At 36.7% G+C, this 11859-nt stretch overlaps 1 protein-coding gene across 1 annotated transcript; it reads left to right on the forward strand.

Annotated features, from left to right (window-relative positions):
• Positions 1 to 4161: 4161 nt before the first annotated feature.
• Positions 4162 to 6841, forward strand: LOC107470612 (protein FAR1-RELATED SEQUENCE 5-like). Its single transcript, XM_016090017.1, has 4 exons — positions 4162 to 4214; positions 4370 to 4427; positions 5540 to 5698; positions 5939 to 6841. The coding sequence occupies exons 1-4, from the start codon at positions 4162 to 4164 to the stop codon at positions 6839 to 6841; spliced, it is 1173 nt and encodes a 390-aa protein (XP_015945503.1).
• The last annotated feature ends 5018 nt before the right edge of the window (positions 6842 to 11859 follow it).

Genomic DNA, 11859 nt, shown 5'->3' on the forward strand with positions numbered 1-11859 from the left:
TATGCAGAAAAAAAAAAAAAAAACCTGAAATTTATCTCACTGTTCTCATTGGAGGATTCTTTTTATTTTGTCTTCTTTAATAACTATAACTAACTTAACTAAATATACTTATGGATCAGAATTGCAAGAAATTAAACCAACACATTTGAACAAGAAGGAATAGAAACTGAAAAAACATGTGGTAAAAGCACTGTACAAGATAAACAAGAACAAAGAAAATTGCAAAAGAAGAATGAAAAACTACTCTTTATGATGTCTACTTTTTTACAGTCTAATAGTTAATCTAAGCAATTTTCATCGTGAAATCTTAATCCTTAAAGCTTAGAGTCACGGCTAGGCTCAAAAAGGTGCAAAACACTAAAAGAAGCTGTGTTCAAGAATGAAGAATAGCTAAATTAAGAGAATCAATAATATTATTTAGATTCTAGTTCTAAGAGAAGCCAATACTTTTGAGCTTCAAAAGAATGTGAGATGCCAAAACTGTTCAGAAATAAAGAGCTATTAGTCCCGTTCATCATTTGGAACTGAGCTTCATTGAAAAACTTTAAGACTTATTGTATCTCTCTCTTCCTTTTAGTCCTACTTGTTTTTTGTTGCTTGAGGACAAGTAACAGTTTAAGTTTTGTGTTCTTATGAGCAGATATTTTATACGCTTTTTAAGTTTGGTGTTTTTATACGGATATTTTTAGTATATTTTGTTGAGTTTTACTATGTTTTAGTAAGTTTTTATGCAAAATTCACTTTTTTTATGTTACTTTGAGCTTTTATGTTTTTCTTATGATTTTAGGTGAATTTTGGGTGAAATTGAAAAGTTTTGGCAAAAGTCTGATTCAGAGACAAGGAAAGCGTAGCAGATGCTGTCAAAATCTGACCTCCGTGCATTCTAACAAGCATTTTCTGAAGGTATAGAGGTCCAAATGATGCGTTCTCAATGGCGTTGGAAAGCTAACTTCCAAAACTTTTCAAAAATATATAATGGTCTATACTTTTCTTCAGATTGGACTGCCCAAATTGGGCGTTGAATGCCCAAACTACCCCCTTTTTATGGCGTTCAATGCCCCAAAGGGACTCAAGCCAGCGTTGAACGCCCAAATCCAGCGTTCAACGCCCCAAGAGGAGGAAGGAAGCAGCATGGACACTCCCTAGTGGGCGTCCAACGCCCACTCCTTCAAATTAGAAGCCAAGTTCAGCCCAAACACTTACCAAGTGAACTCAGAAATGGATTTTCGCATCAGTCAACTTAGTTTACTTTATTTTTGTAATTTTTAATTATTAGATTAGTATAAATAAGGGAAGACCATCCTTGTTTAGGGCTTCTTCGATCTCTCGTTTACCACTTTCGAACATTTCATATTATTCTGTACAGTATGAGCAACTAAACCTCCTAGGTTTAGGTTAGGAGCTCTGCTTATTCCTATGAATTAATACAATTACTTTTCTATTCCAATGAATGTGTGATTCTATTCTATGATGCATTGTCATTCTTCATCCTTATGAATCTCGATTCTACATGAGTTCTTTACGAGTCCTAACCCGGATAGTATTGAGCTATAGCTTGAGGATGCATCACGGGTTCCAACAGAATTATCTGGATTAATCGGGGTATGTGACATATAACTTTGTTAGTCAGGGACAATTGAGGTTCCTGTGGCTCTAAGGGCTAGAACCATAAGAACAGCAGTCTCTGATCCGGAAGATCCGACCTTGTCTGTGGCGTTTTGAGTAGGATCAACAAAGAGATTGACTTGTGCACGCTTCACCCTCTCCCAGATTGATCTAGTCCATTCGGATGTTTGGTCTGGACCTGAGGAGATTAATGACCACGACCCATGGCTTAATCACTTACAGCCTTACCATTGAAGGAATCATTCATCGTTGAAATAGAGAGTATGACGTGTTAATTCAGAAGAAGAAGCACCTTTGAAGCCTTAACTACTGCTAATTACTGTCTTTATCCTATCTATTTATCGCTTTTGTTATTATTTTTTTATGCGCTTACAACAATCAAATCTTCTTTCTATTCGCCTGACTAAGATTTGCAGGATAACCACAGCTTGTTCAATCCGGCAATTCTCGTGGGATTCAACCCTCACTCACCTGAGGTATTATTTGGACGACCCGGTGCACTTACCGGTTTAGTTGTGCGAGTTTAAATTTCGTGCATCAGCATTCTTCTCTTAGCTTCGTCTTTTCTCATCATCATCATCATCATCATCATCATCATCATCATCATCATCATCATCATCATCATCATCATCATCATCATCATCATCATCATCATCTTTTATGTTGTTTTTCTTTTGTTTTTATATCTCTTTCTGTTTTTAAAAAGAATAAGAACAAAAACGAAATAAAAAATACATAACAAAAAAGAAGAAATAAGAACAATAAAAAAGAAAAAGAAAAAAGAGTAAGACAAAGAAGTAAAAAAAAAATCTTTGTTAAGAAACTACTGTATCAAGTCCATAAATAGCTTCCGCCCCAAGAACGGAGGACTGTGTCAGTTGTAAGAGATGTGAATCCGCATATCCTACAGATTTTTTAAGTGTTCGAGTTTATTTGTGGCATGAAACAACTCGAAGCATGGGTCTAACTTATTGAGACCGCGCCCTTTCTTTTTTTCAAAAAACAAACACCACGAGAATACATTTTTTATTGGCAAAAATCTGCGCTCAAAACAAAAAGAAATTTCGGTTAAAAAATTTCTATATCACGATTAAAAAATTTTGATATCAAAGTTAAGAAATTCATGTGTCACAGTTAAGAAATTTTAGTACTATTTTTCTATTTTATTTTTCTCAAACAAATCTTTCTCCCCATCTTCCTTATTTTCATAGTTTTTCTTTTTTTACACTCATAATTCTTCTTGTTTCATCTTTTTAAGAAAAATAAAAAATAAAAAAAAAGAATTAAATGAAAGAATTAAATAATTTTTTTGTTTATCTTTTTGACAACAAACACAAAAAATTTTGAAAAAAGTGTAACTTTATAAATAAAAATACAAGAAATTATGCATAAAAAAAAGAAAAAGAAGAAAAAAATTGCAGCATCAAATTCAGAATTTTGAAAAATTTTAATATCAAAATTAAGAAATTTATGTGTTATAATTAATAAATTTTGATGCAATTTTTTACGTAAAAAAAAATGTGTGATTCATGTATATAAATGTGAGCAATTTTTATTGAATTTAGACTAACTTAATTGAATTTAATTGGTAAAAATACTTAGATATATATAGCAAAAATATTTTAATTAGCTAGAATTTTCTTTAATTTTCCCTCTTATTTTCATTATTCACCCTCGGATCGCTCATTCTATCTCGTCCTCACCTCTTTTTCTACCGTTTGTATTAAAAAATATATGCGTCATAGTTTAAAAATCATAGATGGTTATAATTATACATTTATTTTATTTACTATTATGTATTTATTATAGTAATAATTACTGAATATAAAAAAAGTTTAATATTAAATACATAAAATTATAAATATTAAATTAAATATAGTAATTATTATTTCTCTAACATTATTCTTTATATAATAGCATTTTAGTTCCTAAAAATAAAAAGACATTTAATACGGTTTGAAAATCTAAAATATGTTACAGTAAAAACCATTCTTGTATTTTATACATAATTTCATATTTAAAATAAAAATTTAATTAATTTATACAGTTATAAAAAATGTTGTCAAGCTAAGATGATATAATAAGTTAGGAAAATTATCCCGTGTTCCTTTGTACGGGTTTGGAACTCTAATGTTCTGTGTACTTTCAAGTTTCCCAGTTGAAATTTGTCGTTTTCAGAGATTGGAATAGACAAAAATAACCCCATGATGAGAATGTCTTTGTCGAAAATAACCAACTTAGATAGTTAGTGTATGAAGCTTGCCATAAGATTTGTGGATGCAGTCAGCCGGCTTCCATATCGACTGGTGGTATTTAAAATTGGAACTCAGGAATAGATGTGAAAGTAGCGAGACAGAGCGAAAGAGGAGCGTTGTTGATTGGGTGGTGTCAGAGAATGTAAAGATGACAGAGGAGAAGCAATGAGTGATAGTGGCCCATTCGGAGTAACGAGGGCGTGTGTAAAGCTCGCGGTTGTGGGAATCGGTGGTCGTTAGAAAAGGATCATAGTGGATTTTGAGATTGTTTGTGCGATTGATGCCGGCGGTGAGGAAAGATGATGAAGACCTAAGTCCGTCCCGTTCATTTCGGTAAGTTTTGTTCTTTTTCATTAAGCAGAGTAGGTTGGGGCTTGCATTTGGTGTTGGTAGAATGAAAGATTATGGAATGGGTGTTGTGGTTTTTGCAGTTCTTACTTTAAGTGTATGTCTTCGGTGTGTGTGAGTGGTGCTTGCTTTCATTGTAGGTACAGTGTTAAGGTTGTGCAGCTTCGTTTAGCCAATGGTGATGTATCTAAAAAAAAGGTTTCCTGTATTTAGGTGTAGGAATGAAGGTGATGAAGTAGGTGTAGGATGAATGATGATGTCCTTTATGGTAGCTGCCATTGTAAAGTTAGGGAAGTGCAAGGTAGTTTTCAAGAAGAGCAAAAACCAGGGTATTGGATACTATTATAGTGAATAAGGATACATAAGCATTGATAGCCTAATTACGGTGAATGCTAATAGTGAAGTGAGTTAAGTTTGAGTATTAACAATTGAGATAATTTGAAGCTTGAATTGTGAACACTGCAGTCTTTGTTTCTTGATATTGAGTTTTGGCATATAGTAATAATAAAAGTTCATAGGGTGTGTGTTTGATCAAGTTAGGGTGTTGGAGCGGATGTCATATACTTGTAACCAATGACTAAAAGATAGCTGATGTGTAGCAATAATTGAATTTCTTTTGCAAAGACAAGGGATTATTTTGAGAAGATTGGATTCCATATTCATTGAATTGTGTTTTATTTTTTGTGCATTGATGCATTGTGTAGTGTGTAATGTGTAATTCTTTATGCATTGGTGTTGCAGAAATTGTGGACATAGGTGACATGTATAGTAAAATCTAATTTATGGTCCATACAGATGGTTGATACATGTATAGTAAAATCTAATTTAAGGTAATAAACCTTTGTATTTCATGACCATGAATGGAAGTGAGGTATGAGTGACACCTATGCCTGCTTACTACATTGTATAGTAGTTTTCGTGATAGTAGATGTTCTACTCTGCTAATCACCGATGGTTAATTTGCCAGGCAATAGATGCAAGTGCAAAATGAAACTTGGGCAATTGATTAATCCTAGTTGTGATCGTAATTGTTAAACAGAAAAGGTGAATATACATGTATTGTTATTGGTGTTTTCTTTTATTTTAAATATTATTGCATCTTTCAGCTGCTTATTTTATTGGTGGTTTTGGCTTGGAGCTAATTTATATATGTTAGGTATGTATTCGCTGGAAATATGCATGTTTCATGCATATGAGTATGTAGATGTATGTTTATTAGTACAGTTATCATTTGAGATTGAATGTTGATGTATGGTTTTTGATTTGTATTTGCACGACAAACTAATGTGGTTTGTTATGTTCTTGCTTAGTTCAAGTTGACAGTAGAACGGGCACATATCCCACGTGAGGGAAGAAGTAGCGTTTGGGAGATGGCATCGTGTAGTAGAGTGGTTCATGAAAAGGGATGCGGGAATGGTGATGATTCGGATCCGGATGGTGAAATGGCTACAAGGGCGGGCGATGACGAGGTACGAATTATGTAAAATTGAAGAGCAAAGTATTGGGTATGAGTGTGTGGTGATAAATTTATTTAAGGGTTTCTTTTGAGTTATCGAGAATTTATGAGCTGACGTGAAAGGTATTTAACATGTCAACTTGTGAATTCGTGCAGGAAAAAATGCTTGACATAGGAGTGGAAGTTTGAGTTATCGAGAATTTATGAGCTGACGTGAAAGGTATTTAACATGTCAACTTGTGAATTCGTGCAGGAAAAAATGCTTGACATAGGAGTGGAAGAGGATGAGTGTGAGGGTTTAATTTATAAACAGAGTGAAGGCACTACCAACACGATATCTAATGCAGGAGGGGTTACTGCGGCAGATGTACTTAAGATGAAGTTCAATAGTCCAGCGGAAGCAACTATTTTCTATGAAGAGTATAGTAGGGCAAAGGGATTTGCGATGCGACAAGGGAAGAAGTTGAAAAATAAGAATGGTAATTTTGTTCGTTACACGTATCTGTGTAATAGACAAGGGTTCAGAGACAAGAAGTGGCTAGAGAAGGTGGATCGCAAGAGGGAGCACAAGGTGGTGATCATTGTGGATGGGAAGAGGGAGCACAAGGTAGTGACTCGTTGCGGGTGTCCTGTGGAGATGCGTATTAAGCCTAAAGGGGATAGTGGGAGATGGATTGTGTCTCTTTTTGTGGAGGAACATAACCATGAGCTGCTGCCTATGATGTATGTGGACTATCTACCTGCACACCGTAAGATATCTGATGTTGATATTGCACACATGGAGAGCATGAGGCAAGTTGGGATATCAATTCCAAAGATCTATGAGTCCATTGCTGCACAGGCGGGAGGTTTTAATTTGGTTCCGTTTACAAAGCGAGATATGTACAACGAGATTAGGCGACAAAGGGCGATGCAGAATGGTGACGTGAATGCTGCGTTGAGGGTTTTGGAGGGTGCGGCCCGGACGGACGAGAAATTGTATTGGAGGTACGAGGTTGGTGAGGGGCAGCACATGTGCGATCTATTTTGGAGTGATGGGCGAAGCCAGGATGATTATAAAGTATTTGGAGATGTACTAGCATTCGATGCAACATACGGGCGGAACAAGTACAATCTGCCAGTAATTGTTTTTTCTGGGGTTAATCATCACAACTAGACCTGCGTGTTTGCAACTGCGATGGTTTCATGCGAATCAATTGCATCATATGTATGGGTTTTAAGAAATTTACTGGAATGCATGGGGGGTAAAGCACCAACAGCGGTGATAACTGATGGCGATCGATCAATGCGCGTAGCTATTCAGGAAGTGTTTCCAAATGCTCACCATCGCTTATGCGCTTGGCACCTTTTGAAGAATGCAACGGTTAACGTGTGTAAACCCCGATTCACATCGTTGTTTAGACATTGCATGCTTGCTGATGTTGAGGTTGCGGAGTTTGAGATGCTTTGGGATGCCATGGTAGAGGAGTGTGGGGTTAGGGAGTTAGAGTGGGTCAAGGACGTATACGAGAAGAAGTCTTCATGGGCAACTGCTTACATACGGGGCAGGTTTTATGCTGGGCTGCGCAAAACATCTCGGTGCGAGTCGTTGCACGCCAAGTTAGGGAGATTTGTGGAAAGCCGATATGGCATACTTGAGTTTGTAACCAATTTTCAACGATGTGTGGACTTTCTGAGGGACAATGAGGAAGAGCTTGACTTCCGATCATCGTACGGGACACCGGTCCTTCAAACGCAGTTCCCGGAGTTAGAAAAGTCAGGGGCAATAAACTTCACACGGGAAATATTCTCAAGATATCGTGAGTCACTTAAAAGGTGTGTTCGGGTGACCATATTGGAGTGCATCGAACGTGAGGATAGGTGTGTGTATGTAACACAGAAGTATAGAAGACCGAATTCACGGTGGGATGTGGTTCATATGAAAAGGAAAGAGGAGTTTCTTTGCAGTTGCCTGAGGATGGAGTCATTTGGTTTGCCATGTGTTCACATTCTGGCAGTTTTGGTTAGGCTAGATATTGATTCCCTTCCTAAGAGTCTTGTGTTGGCGCGGTGGTCCAAAGCAGCGAAGGAAGATCTTTGCTACGAACCGTTAAGCAGCCGATATAGTGATGCGGGTGTTTTGTATCGGAGTAGAGTGGGTGCATTCCTCCAGCACTGCAAGCGGTTAGCAAAAGTAGCATGTATTAGGGAGGAGGACTTTAGGCAATATTTAGCTAAGGTTGTAGAGGATACATGTTGGCTTGAAAAAAAAATGGACTAGGAGGTGCAGTTGCTGGGAATGGAGCTGGCAACAGTGGGGGAGGGGTTAGGGATCCTATTAGTGTCAGGACGAAAGGCACAGGACGTGGTAATGAACCTCTTGGGTCTAGGGGTATCAAGCGGCGTAAGTGCAGCACATGCGGTTGTGTTGGTCATCGAAGGACCCGCTGTCCCAATGCTCCACCGACATCAGCACCCTCAACCCAGGGCGAGGGTGCAAACATGTTATCACAAACTGTTAACGTGGTAAGCACGAAAACCATGATTCACTTCAGACATACCTTCCCCCAGATTCGATGTATCATGTTATCTATGTTGTTTTAAAATTTTTGAAACACGTGTACAATAATTGGTGGTACTGAACAGTGTGTGAAATTAACAATATGATGACAATGATGTGTGTTCATGATGCTGTGCAGGGTCCGTAAAGGTAGGAAGAAGGGAGAATTGTTGGTGATGATCCTTGAAGCGATTTCGATGCATTAATTGGTGGGTATTCGGAAGTGTTCATTCAGCATGGGTTGCTAATGGTGCAAGTATGTGTTATTGGTCATGCTGATGTGTTGGGATGTATGTGGATTGAAGTGTGTTGAGTATGTAATGATCTTGAATTGTTAACTAGATTTGTTAGCCTTTTAATGACAGCGGATTCTGTGGTTGGGTTGATCGTATGATATGGTCATTTTAATACCACTATGACAAGTATTGTATGTTAATTTTAAAGATAATTTTTATAGCAAGTATATTTTATGCTTCGGAGGTTTTGTGCTCCCTAACAATGTGTTTTAGATAATCTTGATTTTTTTTCAAATGAAAGAGAAATTGAGTTCACTTCTGAGATTTTCATTACACTTGAAAGGCATATCAAATGTGCTAGACATTTTGGAGTCATCTTTTAAGGGTACTGTTTCAGCACAAGTTCATGATTTGCATAATCTCCAAGAGAGCGTGTTAAAGACAAAGCAGGTTTAGTCTTGGAAGATTTTGTTTTTGATAGACTGATTGTATAACTGTTTTTACTTTTTTTTTGTTGATATTTTTGTTTGTCCTTGTTGCTTGCTTGGCTCATGCTGATTGGCTGAGAATCTTCATTATATATATGCAGATATTATCTTCTTTTTTGTTATTTTGAGACAGAGATATTATATATGCTATTTTTTTCCATTTAATAAGAGGGTCTTGGTGTAGTATTTATCAAAGTAAATATACAGGTGTTTGTTAAGCCGTAAGTGTACTAAGAATCCCTCCTTCCGAAGATAACAATGAGGAGCTATGGTCTTATAGTCCTTATGCAATGACCATGTTACATTTTGTAATATTTGCTGTTAAGGTTGATCTGTTGGTTTTCATTTGAGATTAACATATTTTATTATTCTGTTAGGAAGCTTGTAGCGTTCTTCCTGAAATTTCTGGTGCAGCATCACACCCTAAAATTACTGAAGTACTGTTAGAGAGGAATAGCACTGATACAGCTCTGATGATTTTAAGGTGGGCTGGTGGTGTTGGTGTGCCTCATAATATTTCACTTAGAGATGTTGTGACTGCAGTGCGGGCAAGGATCGAGTGTGGACTTCTGACTGAAGCATTTATGCATCACAGGAATCTCTGCACAAGAGTGAAAGAAAAGAGCTTCAATAAAGGATCACCTCTAGAGACTGCTGATGTACCAAAAGGGCAACTTAGTTATTGGGTGGAGGTCTTGGTAACCGAGATTTGTTGCTTGTGTATAAGGAGGAACTTAGCGAATGGAATGCTAGAATTGCCATAGAATTCTGAAGAAGAGAAATATATAGACAAGAGTCATTTGGATTGTGCTACTAAAGAACCCATGATTTTATGTCGTTATCATGATGAATATATGTTCTGGATCTTGTTTCTAATTTCCTTTTTTTTCCAAGTAGTAAAATATCATAATTTTAAGGAACACGTACATTCATTAATTTTTGGTGATAGGAAATGTAAGATGTGGTGCCAAAAGTCGTGTAAATGTTGTCTAATTCTCTTATGAAGAAAGGTATGGAAACCTGTGGCACACTGTACGGTAAGCAGGTGTGGTTGAATAGTGCACGATAAACTGGAAACACTTTACTAGATAAAGAGTAGTACGTTACATTAAGCCACATTCAAATACGATTCACCGCAGCACATGCGACAACTGCGGCTTTGTGGCCAAGGTGAATATGCGCTTACATAGACCGCAGGGTTGTTACAATCCTAAAACCAAAATACCGGAAATCTAGTTACTCACATCAGAGCGACTGAGTACTGAAGCCTAACATCCCTAACAACCCCACGGTAACCCTGAGTGATAGAAGGTATTTGACATTTCTATTCACAATACATCCAAAAGCAAAAAATACAAGTCACATGGTTATCAAAATATATCAAAGTAGAGAGCGATAAAAGTAGACAGCACTATTCAGGGCGATCCATGAGATCACGCCAAAGCAGCTCGGCTTTAACATCTATGAAGCATCCATGTTCATTTGCATCACAGCTAGCAATGCTAGTAGCAGTCCGCATTCTTACAGCTTCCGGGTGGATCTGCATAATGATAGTTACAGTGTCATGAGCACTTCAAGTAAAATACGCACAAACAGCGTTATCAGGGGAAAAAATTAGCAATTGTTGTGTCTTGAAGCTATTGTTTAATCTAGGACGTTGCATAAAATTCACCATGGGAGCAAAAATTCGAGTTGAAAATCCCCCATCCTGCTACAGCCAGTACAATAGCCACGTAGATGTCTCGTTGCTGCATCATAAAATCGAACATCATTGGGTCAGCGCATTAGTGTCACGAACCGTGTGAAAAATTATTGGTGGAGAGCAAAAAAATCAGGCAAGGAAAACAGAGATCTATCCCACACATAGTCGTGCATAACTTATTGGTTCACACTAGTTTTGTTGATTATTTATGCTGTAAATAACAAATATGGGGTTTCCCTTTCTTCTGTTTCATAAAGTCGAAGGAGCTTTGTCTTAGGAAGAAGGGAGAATTGTTGGTGATGATCCTTGAAGCGATTTCGATGCATTAATTGGTGGGTATTCGGAAGTGTTCATTCAGCATGGGTTGCTAATGGTGCAAGTATGTGTTATTGGTCATGCTGATGTGTTGGGATGTATGTGGATTGAAGTGTGTTGAGTATGTAATGATCTTGAATTGTTAACTAGATTTGTTAGCCTTTTAATGACAGCGGATTCTGTGGTTGGGTTGATCGTATGATATGGTCATTTTAATACCACTATGACAAGTATTGTATGTTAATTTTAAAGATAATTTTTATAGCAAGTATATTTTATGCTTCGGAGGTTTTGTGCTCCCTAACAATGTGTTTTAGATAATCTTGATTTTTTTTCAAATGAAAGAGAAATTGAGTTCACTTCTGAGATTTTCATTACACTTGAAAGGCATATCAAATGTGCTAGACATTTTGGAGTCATCTTTTAAGGGTACTGTTTCAGCACAAGTTCATGATTTGCATAATCTCCAAGAGAGCGTGTTAAAGACAAAGCAGGTTTAGTCTTGGAAGATTTTGTTTTTGATAGACTGATTGTATAACTGTTTTTACTTTTTTTTGTTGATATTTTTGTTTGTCCTTGTTGCTTGCTTGGCTCATGCTGATTGGCTGAGAATCTTCATTATATATATGCAGATATTATCTTCTTTTTTGTTATTTTGAGACAGAGATATTATATATGCTATTTTTTTCCATTTAATAAGAGGGTCTTGGTGTAGTATTTATCAAAGTAAATATACAGGTGTTTGTTAAGCCGTAAGTGTACTAAGAATCCCTCCTTCCGAAGATAACAATGAGGAGCTATGGTCTTATAGTCCTTATGCAATGACCATGTTACATTTTGTAATATTTGCTGTTAAGGTTGATCTGTTGGTTTTCATTTGAGATTAACATATTT

Source organism: Arachis duranensis, chromosome 1 (assembly GCF_000817695.3).
Source record: "Arachis duranensis cultivar V14167 chromosome 1, aradu.V14167.gnm2.J7QH, whole genome shotgun sequence".
Taxonomy (NCBI): Eukaryota; Viridiplantae; Streptophyta; class Magnoliopsida; order Fabales; family Fabaceae; genus Arachis; species Arachis duranensis.